Source organism: Chinchilla lanigera, unplaced genomic scaffold, assembly GCF_000276665.1.
Source record: "Chinchilla lanigera isolate Chin_1 unplaced genomic scaffold, ChiLan1.0 scaffold00010, whole genome shotgun sequence".
Taxonomy (NCBI): domain Eukaryota; kingdom Metazoa; phylum Chordata; class Mammalia; order Rodentia; family Chinchillidae; genus Chinchilla; species Chinchilla lanigera.
In genome coordinates this window covers 3,041,305-3,055,926 of record NW_004955411.1, presented here as the reverse complement: position 1 = coordinate 3,055,926, position 14,622 = coordinate 3,041,305, and the positions used below count along the sequence as shown (strand labels likewise).

General features: G+C 46.7%; 1 protein-coding gene across 5 annotated transcripts in view; it reads right to left on the bottom strand.

Annotated features, from left to right (window-relative positions):
- The window catches only part of Ick (intestinal cell (MAK-like) kinase), a 67,381-nt gene that overhangs the window by 9,180 nt on the left and 43,579 nt on the right, over nt 1-14,622 (bottom strand). For all 5 annotated transcript variants that reach the window (XM_013510738.1, XM_013510736.1, XM_013510737.1 and 2 more), the window contains 6 exons: nt 8,672-8,804; nt 7,709-7,880; nt 5,595-5,762; nt 2,815-3,135; nt 1,026-1,216; nt 768-916 (listed from right to left, as the gene is read on the bottom strand). In XM_013510738.1, coding sequence (XP_013366192.1) covers nt 768-916; nt 1,026-1,216; nt 2,815-3,135; nt 5,595-5,762; nt 7,709-7,880; nt 8,672-8,804 — 1,134 coding nt within the window. The remainder of the gene's footprint in view (nt 1-767; nt 917-1,025; nt 1,217-2,814; nt 3,136-5,594; nt 5,763-7,708; nt 7,881-8,671; nt 8,805-14,622) is intronic.

Sequence of the window (14,622 nt, the reverse complement as noted above, 5' to 3'; positions counted from 1 at the left end):
AAAAAAAAAAAAAAAAAAAAAAAAAAAAAAAAAAAAAAATTAAAAAAGCAAGCAAGCAGACAATTTATTCCAAAATAGCAAATGCAGCGCCATGTTCGGTGTCCTTGGGTGGGTGGCTTCACACCTCCGGTGCACCTCTGTTCCTATCCGAAAATTGTGCAGGCTGGTAGATTTTGCCGAGATTTCCCAGGTCTGGTGCCCTATAATCACGACAGCACCTTTTCTGTTGTAAAACTGTGGGACCTACGTGCTCAACCAACTTTTCAATGGCATATCATAATATTCTGCTTTTGAAAATTAGGTGTGCCTGTCACTGGCTGTATCAAATGTGTTCTGTGGCACAGGGTAATGTGGCTTCCCCATCCCCGCAAATGTATACAGCGAGGCCTTTGAAATTACCGGCGACCATTCCTGCAATGTTTTGACTTACGCAGTGAAATAAACAGTCCACCTTTTATTCCCGCAAAAATGTACAAATAAAGAACCGGGGCAGAGGCCAGCGCGGCCAGCCCTGGCCAGGACAGGAGGCAGTGTAGCATGTAGCAAGAAGCGTCTTTTGGGGCTTGAAAGTCAAAATGTGGGTTTCATTTCATGAGCAGTGGCAAGTTTTCGCAGTCTCACCTGCAGGAGTGAACTAGTATGACCGACTCCCGCGCACCGGGCAGGCCAAGAACTACTCTGGAAGTCTCTGCCTTCCAAAACAGAATCTTTACGCATTTGTGACCCCAAGGGCAAGATCAGTGCTGGGTGAGAGTCGTTTATCTTACCAGGCAAGTATCGAGAGTGCTTCAGGTAGTGCTGCTTGGCTGCAGACCTCAGGGTGGGCGTGTCTCGCCGCGGACAGCAGGTCTGCGTGGGGGCGCTACTCCCCGTGCCCACGGGCTCCGAGGGCTTTAGGTCCAAAACGCTCTCAAATCTGCATGGGAGAACGTGGCTTAGTCATCACAAGGCGGGCACGTCTTCAGAAAGGCCCCCGGGCCCTCACACCCACAGCAGGCTGCCCGCAGCCGGGGCGGCGCACTTGCCTGCAGAGCGCGTCGTCACTCTGTCTCTTCTTGTTCTTCAGCTCAATCCTGGTGAGGGACGGACTGAAATCCAAGTCATCCACGTCGGCCCAGTCCTCAGAATCCTTAGTGGACCTGGACATGAGGCCCCACCTTCTCCTACTCTTTGGCTTGATCTCACCATTTTTGTGCTCCAGGCCAGCTAGGATTTTCTGTGTATTCCAGCAGAGGGAGGAAAAAGCAACACTTGGCATTAATGGTGCTCACTCATGAGTAAATCCCTTGCTACACGAAAGGAGCGGAAGGCACACCATTCTCCAGGACGCACCACTTCTGTGAAGAGGCAGCCGTGGAAGCCGCATCCCCGACCTCCCGCCTCTCAGCTGCCCTGGCCGTCATGGTTGACATGGGACGGGTTTCTTGTGCCCTTGAAGATGGCTGACTCTCATTTGGGCCTGAAGTGTTTTTTTGTTTTTGTTTTTTTTTGTTGTTGTTGTTTTTTGTTTTTTCTCCGGTACCGGGAACCGAACTCACGACTTTGCGCATGCCAGGCAGGCGCTTTTGCCGCTGAGCTAAATCCCCAGCCCCTGGGCCTGAAGTGTTAAAGGATTTCTACAGCTACGACAGAGATGAGGGAAGACTAACGCCTGGCCACCTCTCTCACTCACAGAAACCAAGGTGAACAAGGCCGTCTCTGCCTGTCCAGGAGACATGGACACCATCTCCTAACTGCTACAGCAGGGACTGCCAGCACAGGAGTGCGGGTGGGCATGAAGCACACGACCTGGGGCAGCAGCGCCCACAATGCGCTGGGGAGGATCCCACAGTCGGTCAGCACTAGCTGACAGAAAGAGGTTTTTTAAATTCTGTTTTGTTTTTTGTTTTTTGATGTACTAGGGATTAAACCCAGTGCCTAGGCACTGAACTACATTCTGGCCGAAGGTCTTACTAAGTCACTAAATTGTCCGGGCTGGGCTTGAACTTGTGAGCCTTCTGCCTCAGCCTCCCAGAGGGCTAGGATTCAAAAGTGTCAGAGAGTCAGCATTATAAAGCTATGACAACCATAATCTCTTGTCAGGTTATTTTTCTATTCAACCCAACACTCACTGTTTCCCTTTGAAAACCAGCCCAAGAACAGAGAGACCTGGGCTCACCTAATAGCCCAGTGTTCACATCAACGTCCAGCGGCAATGTGAACAGCAATCTCTAACTGTTAGTTCAGCACCTTGTGATTTTCAAAATACCTTCACAAATGTCACAATCTCTGATCCTCATGAGCAATCCTGTCTGGGCGAGATGTGTATTGTGATCATCCTTTTACAGATGGTGACTCTGAGCCGGCAGAGGTTAATGAAACAGTGACCGGCCCTAAGTCCGAAGTACGTGCCAGGGACTTCTCTAAATTCTTCTCGTGCTAACTCATTCAGCCTGCCCAATAATCACATCAGGCGGATGCTGTCACTATGTACCCTGTCATACAGCTGACGGAGAACACAGAAGCCGCAGAACCTGCTCAGGTCATGGAGCTATTGAATGGCAGAGCTGAGATTTGAGACCCTGGCAGTCTGGCTACAAAGCACAGCTGTGACCCCTGACCACAGCTACCGACCAAGTGGCGCTGTTATTAAGAGGTGAGTGATAGCTTGAATTTAGACCTACGCCTCAGGTCTTCTCACAGTCCTCTGGCATTGCCGAGATAAATGTCTTATACTTGGACCTTGTTTACTGAACAGGAAAGACTTGACATAATCTGTGTAGTCAGAACAGGAACACGTCAGCCCCGAAGCTCACAAGTGAACACTACACTTACCGCCTGAGGATTCTTGTTGTGCAGGGATGGGAAAAGCAGTGGGCTTGGCTTGTCCTCCTGAATATGGCTCGGGGGATCTGTCCTGGAGGCCTCTGCTTTGTAGGGGCACAGGAGGTGCTGAGGGGCCTGGCTGGCGTGATGTTGCCGGGAAGAAATTCGCGCGTGCGGCTTGGCTGGGGGCTGGGCAGGGGGGACTGGCTTGATGTGCGGAGGTGGGCCTGCCTTTTCTAGGACATCCTTCTGTGGCTTTCCTGAGTCCGGCAGGCTCTGCGGGGTGATGCCCAGCAGGTGTCCAAGCTGGAAGTAGGGATATCGCAGTGCCTGGAATGACGAATGAGGTTGTGGAGAGTGTATCACTCCAATCGCTGGGCTGTCTGAGGACCAGTCACTGCTAAGAGCTTAACCCAAGCCAACCACAAGATAGCGGCATCCTGACTGGGCAACATCCCTGAGTTTCCTCACCTAGCACACTGTCACATTCACCTACTGGTCGCAACGTTTAAAGTTATCTGGATAAAGTAGCCAGTTGCACTGCTGTTACTTCTGTTACTTCTGGGAAGCTTGCTGGCTCCAACAGACCCAGCTTTTGTAACTCACTTGCTGTGTGTCTTAGCTATATGTCACCCTTCTAAGTCCGGAAAAAATGATGTAAAACAAAAAAGCAAATATAATGATGCTAGAAGACACACAAAGTAAGTATAAAATAAGCAGGCATATATGCTTTCACCCCAGAAGCGTGATGAGTATATAATTAACATGATACAGTTAACCCTTCCCTATCATGACACCTGGATAATCAGGTTTCTGGATAGCCAGAGGTAAATCTTAAAGTCTTAGGGGTTATAGTTCTTTCTAAAATATTTTCTGCATTCCTGTATCTTTTTAGAGTCATTGAGAAATAATAGTATTACTTGATGAGTTATAAACATCGGTAATGCTTATATATAAGTGTAGATACACGGTTGGATAATGTGGGGGTCATGGTAAGAGTCCTTGACTCCAGCATTTAACTTGAAAAGCTTTCTCTGCAGTCCCAGGCATTTTTGCAAGTCTAGAAGGATACAGAGTATTTTTAGCTTTTCTGACACTGTTTTTAAAAGCATACATTATTCCCTTGGTTGCCTGTTATAGGATCTTTTTATTTTCATCTCTTGTGTGCACCCTTTAAGGATTCATCATAAGGTTCATCAGAAATCTTCATTTCTGCCCTGAAACCATTTGTGAATTTCAGTATCAAAGGTGCATTTCTGAGAGCTTCCCAATTCTCTTGAGCCAGCCAGGGCCTTATGGCAGATTTGGGGCCTTCCTCCTTTGAATTCTTGAAAAAGGCTTTTCTGCACTCCTTAATTATTCCTCCAGCTATCATCTCGCTAGTTACAAATTCTCACATCACACTGGCACTTTCTTCATATAGCACCACCACGTTCAGTAGCCAAATAACCTTCTTTGGTTAGAATTGGTCACTTATCTGACACTCTGAGCAGGGTCATCACCCGTGGGACCAGCTGAGAAGGGGCCAGACGCACCCAGTGCCGAGGAGGCTTGCAAGAGGCTGAGGGTGGACAGAGCCCAAAGCACTGCCATGCCTCATTTGGGTGCATTTCCTAACCCCGGGCGAAGTGGCCTGCAGCAGGAACTCCATCAAAAGCCCCGCATCGCCACAACGAGATTGCAGTTGGCTGCACCATCTGTACCAGGTGTTGGGGCAAACCATTTAACTCCCTTAAACTTCCTGAGATTCTCTTTTCTTACCTACAGAAATGAAAACAAAAACATCTATCTCATGGGCTCTTCACCAGGTTAAAATCACATAAGACACAGTGAAGCCATCTGCAGAATATAAAGTGCTATAAAACGCCAACCGCAGTTGTTAGCCTGGCTCTACCTCACCTGCCGTTCCAAGTCATCCACACAATGAGCAAGTTGAACTTTACGTCAGTAGTTACCTTCCACAACCAGTACTGGTTTATGATCAAACTGCTACAAGACTACTATCTTTTTATTTTGTCTTTTTGAGACAGAGTCTCGCTATGCAGTTCAGGCTAGCCTTGAGCTCACTATGTAGCCCAGGCTGGCCTCGAACTCGCAATGATCCTCCTGCCTCAGCCTCCTGAGTGCTGGGATTACAGGCGTGCGCCACCACACCCAGCAAGACTACTAAAATAACACAAACCATGTTTAAGAACCATTGTTGAACTCCTATCATTTTGTATGGTGAAGCTCTGCATCAGTTCCAATGTTCTTTTTTAAAAATGATTATTATTATTATTTTACTTGTTATTGTCTTTGATTGTTTGATTGATCTTACATTCTTATGCTTACGAGACTGAGCAACTTCACAGAACATAGCAGTATATAATATCACAACCACTGTAAATTTCTATCATTTTTTTCTTGGGGTCATGTATCATTTTTGCTGATTTTGTGTTATTTTGATTTTGTCTTCCTTGTTGTTTTGTCAGGTTTTTTTAATTTTTAATATAAAAAAAAAATACAAACCACTACAGACTCATTCATAATCTTGAGTCATAGAGAATATAACTAAAAACATTCTCCAAAGACAGAACTGTTAATTTTCATTTCCATACATATGGTGTATCATGTAAATTGTATTAATTTTTAAAGCAACTATATTGTTTAACCTTAACTACTTTAATGATATATAGTATCAAAGTTCTTTAACTTCTTGTCCCTATATGTTTGCCACATAATTTATAAAATTTATGCAGAATTAGATATGAACTTCATGAGAAATGAAATAAAAGAAACTGGAAGAAAACCTGACTAGCTGTTGGTCGTTTCTTAGGATCCCACTGAAGCATGTCTCTCAGGAGCTGAACTGCTTCGCTGCTAGCATTTGGAATCAGGGTCTTCAAGTTATTGGGTATGCACTGGGGCCAGCGGAAGTTCATTGCACTTGAAAGTTGATAGCCCTCAGGCCAGTCGGTCTGAAAGAAGAAAAAGACAGCAAATCTTGCTAAACCCACGCTGTCACTCGTGTTCGCACCCCTCCCTGTGTGCCTTTCACGGAAAGGCAACACTGTCATTACCCTCCCACGTGCACCACGGCGGCAGAGTGTCTGACGAGACGCGGGACTGTATTCCCGAAGGGACCACAGAGGATGTGAGACCTGCGAACCAGGAGAAAAGACGCTAGATTGTCACCCACTTGTTTTCTAACCCTTACATAAGATGACCTATGTAAAATGCTTGAGATTTGGGAATTGAAGCAATTAGTATTTCCCCAACTGTGTTTCAGGAGGCACAAGTTTTAGAAACCATGAATGAGATATTTTTTTGGAGGAAAACAAAATAAAACAAGACACTTGTTCCTGCTCAAATAAATGTCTAAAGCCCTACATAGATCCTACTAGATCCCAGCCTCACGACTTGAAATATGCGTGCTGAGAAGCCCAGCAGGAAAGGAAGTCTCGAGCTCCCCACTTTCCACCCATTGAGCTGTGCACGCAGCAGAACATGCCGGGCAAGGGCCCTTTAAGGCCCCTGCTGGTTCTCACACTACTGCCGTGCAGCACACAGCCTGATACAACGCCTCCTCCTCCTTTTTCAAAGTGAATGATCATTTTATATGAATCCTTCACTTAAGGAGAGCACTGTTCTTAAAGGAGAAAATAGGACACTTATTTTAAAACACAATAATACAGAGTAAAAGATGATAATAGCCACAAGACAGGTAAAGATACAGACGTGCACAGGATGGAGAGATGTCAGCAGGTGACTGCGGAAATCTTGATGTGATGGCAATAATGATTCATTCAAGTGATTTAAAAAATTTGAGGGTCTAGTTCATACTAGCAATGGCGCTGAACGTGGTGAAATAAATATAAGAGAAACCCTTGCCCAGAACTGTTTTATGGTCCAAGAAACAGATATGCACATGGATGACTCTGTTAATAACAGAACAAAGCTGAAGACAGATGGGAGACTGGAGAGACAGCAAGGGTGGAGACTGAGGCCTTGGAAGGACCGGAAGACTTGGTCACGGGTGCGACGTTCACGCGGGTGGAGGGTGTGTACAGAGCACAGAAACTGGATCGCTCCGGGGCGCACAGCCTGGTTGGGGCACATGGAGTAGGAACGAGTCCAGGGCTGGGCGAAGGGCCCCCAGGGAGGATTTCTCAGAGAGGAGGACAATAACTAGAGCTGCTCTTTAGGAGCACGAATGGGGGCACAGAGCGAAAGATAATCTGGAGGTAAAGATGAGAAGGCAGTAAAGTTACGAAGACGCCCACGACCCGGGCAGGGGACCGCTGTCCTGTGTGTGATGTCAGCCGTGAACCTGGAAGGTCAGGAGCCACAGGAGAGATACCAGGGAGGGACACAGAACAGGATTTACGGCCAACAGCTTGGGCGAAGAGAAGGAAAGAAGGCAAATTACAAACAGCCCCAAGGCTGGGCCTCTGAGACTGTGGGAGCCATAGACAGACTGGGGTGTGGACAAAGGAAGCACACAGCACGGTAAGGGAAAGGTCATTGTTAAAACGCTGTTTTAAAGGGACAGAGTTGGAGGTGACAGGAAGGGAGTGGGGTTGGGGAGGAATCCCAGACAGCTGTAAAGTACGGGTATGGGGGCTACACACTACCTTGCGGTGACTTCTGAGTAGGTGTAAAGCGTATCCGTGAGAACAGAGACGCTCCATAGGAGGTGAGATACTACAGAGCGCAAGCAGAGGGGGCCAGGACAGAGGTCATACTTAAGAGAGGAAGGAAGGGAGAAGCGGCCACGTCTGAGGATGTGGGCAGGGGAGGATGGCCGAGCTCAAGAGGAGGATTCTAGAATGGGCAGCTGCTCAGTAGCATCTGTGCTACCCAGTGCTGGGGGAGAGGGAGCCGAGAAAGCCACCCGCGTTAGCCCACAGGCCTCTGTTCATACCTTTTTCGGTGTCCCCAACACTTGGCAGATTTTGAATATCGTGTCAATTTCACTGGCCCCAGGGAAGAGCGGCCTGAGAGTGTACACCTCCGCCATGATGCAGCCCACAGCCCAGACGTCAATGGGGGAGCTGTAGTTGGTGGACCGCAGGAGGACTTCTGGAGCCCTATACCTGGAGGAACAAAGTTAGTTGCTAGCTATCACATCCACTGATCAGAAATTCAATTAAATAAGGAGCAATTCTCAGCAAGAGCTTATGTATCTGCTTTCTCCCTAGTTCAGCGTGGTACACGGACGTGGAAGGACTCGGCAACTGCTATGGCTGCTGCTAAAATCACAGTGCATCTCCATGGCACACTGCTGTCTACGGAGCATTTCTACAGGAGTCTTCTCTACAGCACCTTTGAACACTCACAGAGTGATAGTTTGGGGGAAAGGGCAGACGGAAAGGAAGGGAAAGAACATAAAACCTGCACAAGGGCCACTGCTTGATCCTGGCAAACTGTAAATCAACTCCTAGGGTTTGAAAGTGTTAACAATAACTAGATGAGGGGGCTGGGGATTTAGCTCAGCGGCAAAAGCGCCTGCCTGGCAAGCGCAAGGTCGTGAGTTCGGTTCCTGGTACCGGAGAAAAACCAAAAAAAAAAAAAAAAAAAAACAATAACTAGATGATTTTTCATACAGAGGTTCAGAGAACCTCTTACATAACTCTTTCAGGGAAATGTTATTGGGAAGATCTATATATAAAGTCTTATACCTTGGAAATACATGATAGGTTTCCTTTTAAAATTATTTACCAACCAAGTGTTTAACCTGATCCAATGCCAACATACCTACAAAAAGTGTCTCAGACTGCACGCTTCATTTTACTTACAATTCAACGTTTATGACTGACTTCACTCTCAGTACGAAGGTGTCCTTATAGAAGTGCAATTGAGTAATTCTCCGAAAAACGGGACTCACCATCTGGTAGACACATAGTCTGTGTAGGGAGGTCTTGATCGGATTTCCCGGGCCAAACCAAAGTCTGCGATTTTCACCAGTTCTGGTCCCATGCAGAGGAGATTCTCAGGCTTCAGGTCCCGGTGGAAGAAGCCTGTGGAGACAGGAGGGACGGCAGATGCGTGTTTGCCTCTGCCTCACCCTCCACAGTTGTCTTCCTCTTCCCACAGCGGCTGTGACCTTTCAACAGGGCAGCGTGGCAGGACACCGGACTGCGTCCACCTCACAAATGATGCAGTCCTCTGGCTGCCTCGTGGATGTCAGTGACCCCTTCACAACAGCATTCAAAGTCGATCTTAAGATTATTTTTTTTTAACAACACAGAACATTTCTTATAAAATAACAAAACTCACGGGCTGCTCGGTGTGGGTCTTCAGTGTCCTCCAAAAACTCGTGCGTTGAAGTGAAGTCTGTGTCACCAGCGTAGCTGTGTGTAGAGGCTGTGCCTTGGATGTGGGGGGCCTGATTGGATCATAAGGACTCTGAGCTCATCAACAGATTCATCCATTTATGGACTGTTAACTTCAAAGGCTACTGGGAGGCGGAGCTTCAGGAAGTGGGGCCTCATTGGGGTAAGTATGTCATTGGAGAGGTGCTTGTAATGGTTTAAATTTAAAATGTTCCCCAAAAGTATCGTGTGTTCAGAGCTGGGATTTGTGGAAGGTGACTGAGTCATGGGATACTGCACTCACTGGTGGATTAACCCACTGAGGAGCTCACGGCTGAACGTGCTGTTGGGAGTGAGTTCTCGTTACAGGGGTTAGACCTGGACGGGTATATATTTTTCTCTTGGATGGGTATATTCTTGACTCTGGTTCATCCTTTCTCTCTCTTCTACTTCCCAGCAGCCAATGGCTGAGCAGCAGTCCTCTGCCATGCCCTACTCCCATGCTGTTCCTGCCTTGGACCCAGCTCGCCTCCTTTAAGTTACGGGTGTTGGGTATTTTGTTCCAGCAGTGGGAAAGCCACTAACACTGGTCCCATGAGTAGGGTCGCTGCTGTGACCGTGCCAGGTCATGTGATTTAGAAGCCTTTGGAATTGGCTTGTGGGAGGAGTTTAGGAAGATTCGGAGGTGCAGGCCAGAAAAGCCCTAGAATGCTGTCGACAGAGCTGGATGGGCGATTCCAGTCAGAGCTCAGAAGGCCAGAACGCTGATAGGAAAGCAGACAGGGAAGCCCAGCCTCAGGAGGTTCCAGCTGGGAACACTGGCAACTGGGCTACAGGCCATGTGTGTTAGTTATACTCTGGAAGGAAATTTGTCTACTTTTGCCCATGTTCTGAGATTTTGCAGGAAACTGGGATCAAGAGTGGTGAATTAATTAATCTGGAGGAAATTTCAAGGCAGCTCTTCATTCAGTGTTTGGCATAGGTACTGCTGGCTGACTTTTGCCAGATTTATATTAAAAACCAGAAGAGGGGGCTGGGGATTTAGCTCAGCAGCAAAGCGCCTGCCTGGCAAGTGCAAGGTCGTGAGTTCTGTTCCTGGTACGAGAGAAAAACCAATAAAAAATAAAAAATAAAAAAATAAAAACCAGAAGAAATGGCCAGACCCCACTCATTGCAGGCTCATGGATGTAAATGGGTAAACTCCCTTGGACGACTTAGAGAAGAGAATCCCAAGGTACCCTGCTCATTCAGAGCCACTTAGGAAAGTGTTTCCCCAAGTTTAGATATCCAGGAACTAAGACGCTGTCGCACCCATGGTCCAAGGGACTCCCAGCTACTGCATGAGCCGGTGGTAGATGCTGGTATCATCCACACAGTGCTGGCTTTTCAGGTATGACAAATGCAACAGTTATGTGGTCTGGGAGGCTTCCACCCAGGTTTCTGGAAGGCCTGGGCGCCAGGCTATGTGCCCCTGAGAGGGTGATGCATGAAACTGTGAAAGTGAAGCCAAAAGTGCAGTATACAGTCTAGAAGCTGGAGATGCCAGGAAGATGGAATGGCCAGCGGGAAGCCAGTGGCAGTGAGCAGAGCCATCCCAAGAGGGAGGGCATGAGTGTCACAGGGGCAGAGCTGCTCAAGCCATTTGGAGCTCACATCTTGCTATAACCTGCCTTAATCCTGAACATGGAGGTATGGGATTTAATGTTTGCTCTGCTTGCTTTTGGTCTAGCTTTGGTCTTATTTCTTCCATCCCCCTATTTTTCCCTTTTGGAATGGGAATGCTTACCTGTAACACTGTATATTGGCAGTGTTTTTATTTATAGAGATTCTCAGCTAAGAGTTTGTCTGCAGTCTCAGAGGAGATGCTGGACTTGGACTTTTCTGCAATGCTGGAAATGTGAAGACTTTGGCAAACTCTTAGAGATGGACTAAATGAATTTTGCATAACGGCATGGACATGAGTCTTTTGGGGACCTGGGGCTGAATGTTAGGGTTTGGATCTACACTGTCCTTCGGAAGGCTCGTGTTTAGAGGTGGGGCTTTGGGAATGTGACTGGATTATGGGAACACTGCACTTATCAGTGGATCAACCCATCAAAGAGCTCAGAGTTCAGTGTGCTTTTGGGAGGTGGAGTCTGCAGTCACTGGGGGTGCCCTGGTAGCTGGTATTCTTGACCCTGGTTTCTCTCTGTCTCTGTCTCTGAGCTTTCTGGTGCAGTGGGTTGAGCAGTTTTTCTCCACCATGCCATTTCAGCCAACTGCACATTAAACCTTAAGCTCTCCTCCTTCAAGTTGTGGGTGTTGGGTATTTTGTCACAGTTAGGGGAAAGTGACTAACAGTGCTCTGGAAGGGTATATTTTTGTCTCTGGTCTCTCTCTTCTTTCTGCTTCCTGCCTACCATAAATGAAGCAGCTTTCTTCCTCCCACAGGCCAAAAGACATAGGACCATGTTACCATGGTTTGAAACCTCTGAAATCATGAGTCAAAATAAATCTTTCCTTCTTTTTTTTTTCTGAGATAAAATCTTGCTATGTACCCCAGGGTGGCCTCGACTTATGATTCTCCTGCCTCAGTCGCCCTAGTGCTGGGATTACAGGGATACACCATTTTCTCCATTTAATTTGATTTTCTCGGGTATTTTGTCACAGCAATAGAAAGCTGACTAACATAAAGGCTGAGATAACTTTGCAAAGTAGTCATTTAAGGGAAAAACATCATTCTTACCCTGCCCAAGTCAGCCAGGAAGACCTTGAGATTAAAGCCACTTGAAAAGTCAGTAGTCTTATGGATACTGAGCTTACACCATAGCAGAAACACAATTACACTTTTAGCTCAAGATACAAAGGACTTATGAATCTACTCACATGTGAGATTCTCGTGGGTGTTGCCACACGTTTATATGTTAAGCACTTACCATTTTGCCTGATGAAGATGTACAAAGGTATACCCATAGCTCACACTGTAAAAGGTAAAGAAGCACATCTCACCTACAGCAATGCTTTGGAGGCACTAGAACGAGATGCTCAACACGGCAACGCTCCAGATGCACTCACGCACCTTGTGATCAGCAACACCTGCTTCTGAAGACCCCAGCCCACCCTCACACTGACATTACCACCAACTCACACATCATTCAGTGAGGCTCTGACTCTCAAGAGAAGGCTGAAACTGGAAACAACTCAGGTGACACTGCTGATGGTGCTGCTGCATGCTATCATTACCAGCTGTGAAAGCAGGAGTCTAACTAGCACCTCATGGGAGAAATTAACAGCCATCACTGCAGCCCTGCTTCCTGACAACCTCTGTGCAACAGTGCTTGAGATACAACTCTAACGTGCCTTCTCCACCCTTCATCTCTATCTAATAAGATAATGACTGGATGTCACGTTATCCTGTATGCACTTCCCCAAAGCTGCTTTTCTCCTCTCCCAAGCCATCTATCCTTCTGAAACTTTTGACGACACTGGCGGGTACCCTGTAGTTATGCTGGACCCATCCTTCCCCGGAGAGCGACGGTACTGTGCTGCCGTGTTCATTAGAACACCTGCTGTGTCTCTCTATCCTTCCACACAGACCCCAAACCCTGCTCTCACGGCTGTTATGATGCTGCCCGCCCCTGGCTGTCCTCGCTTGGGGTTCTCCACGCTCCCCACACCTGGATAATTTAAACACTATCTGTTCCTCGTCACTCTCCACACACACACACACACACACACACACACACACACACACACCTTCCGCAGAACCTTTTAAACTTGTTTAACAAGGCCGAAGTCCCTCCATTCTACCTAAAGGGAGAAATTTTGTGTTTTCCAACTTGTGTAAAGTGTTTTCCAATCAGGCAAAATTCCCCAGTCCACTAAGTTCACTGCATTCATTTCCATTTACAGTGTGCCCTTGCTCTTTTTGTCTGCATCAACCCCAATCTTTGCCGACCTTCAAAATTTGAATTTTCCTCTTTTTGTGAAACCGTTCTGATACGCTAGCTTTCTTCACTTATTCATTTTACGAAAAAATATTCAGAGGCCATGCCAGGCAACGGGTTAGATTCTGTGGATTAGTTCTTGCCCTGATGGAAAGTGAGTCCTTCCCTCTGATCTTACATATAGCTCTATCATTTTCAGGTACATTAGTCCCTTTGCACTGATTAGATGGAAGCACTTTACAGGTAAATGCAAGATTCAAAATTCTTCTGAATGCCTCGCACAGTAGCAAGAGCATGATGATCTCAGTAGTACAGTCTTGTTGATAAAAGGAATTGCATAGGTTTGTAGGTACGAAAGGAGCACATGGTGGAAATCTACCCGGGCCAAGCAGGCGTCTACAAAGAGCACACCAGAGCCGGGCTGGGGCTCGGGTGGTGGGGGGAGGACAGTCCCTGAACACTAAGGAAGAAGAGGATTGAGTCTAAAGCAGCAAGGACTAAAAAGTAGCGTGTCTACTAAAGTAGGGAGGACTCAGAAGTGGATGTCTGTGTCACAGAGTCGCAGCACAACCAAATCCATTAGTCAAGGTTATTTTCCAAAGACTGTCTCTCCTCCAGAGGAAGGGCATGGTGACGTGGGTCTATACGAAAATGCACTGTGTATCATGGATCAAGGAAATGGCGCTTTAATCCAAGGACACCTCTCTCTGTTCATCACTCTGAAGACAACAGGGTTTAGTGCTAGGTCAAGTTCCAAATGGATAGTACTAGTTATAATGGTGGATACACAGGGCAAATGACTGTGTTCATGGACAAAGTGGACCTAATTACCAAGTCTAGAACCCCACACAAAAGGACACGGGAGAGAGGGAGGAACTTCCATCGTAGTTCCTATCGTAGGCTGCCTATGTTTTTCATGTTCCAAGGCACTGACAAGATCAAAGGAGTCTGACCTGGCCTAGACCAGAGACAGGCACAAGTTGGTTATTTTTATATAGCACATGTATACTTGTATGTGCAAGTACATGCATATATATATATATATATTTGTATGTATGTTGTGGAATATATATGCCTTCCCTATACCAATTCCTTGAAGTAGCCTAGTCAAATTAATATTAAATAAAGCTTAAATTATAATAAAACCAAACATGAGGTTGTCAGTTCAACAAATGCAAAGAGTATTTCAGTATCAGTCAAGATTGCCCTTTAAAACCAGGCCTGGTGGCACACACCCATAATTCCAGCACTTGGGAGGCTGAGGCAAGACTAGGCTACATAGTAAGTTCAAGGCCACCCTGAACTACACAGCAAGACCCTCTGTCAAAACAAACAATAAGAAGAACTCGGGAGGCTGAGGCAGGAGGACTGCTGCAAGTTTGAGGCAGCCAGGACTACATAGTGAGTTCAAGACTGGCCTGTACTACATAGTGAGACCCTGTCTCAAAAAGCCAAAAAAAAAAAAAAGTAACAACAACAAGAAGAAAAACGTCCTTCAAAATGAAAGAAAAAATTCGGATATGGACAAATTTGAAGGGCTTAATACCAGCCAAAAGACGTGACGATTACCCACGCCCACTGGGGGGGTGATGACTGTT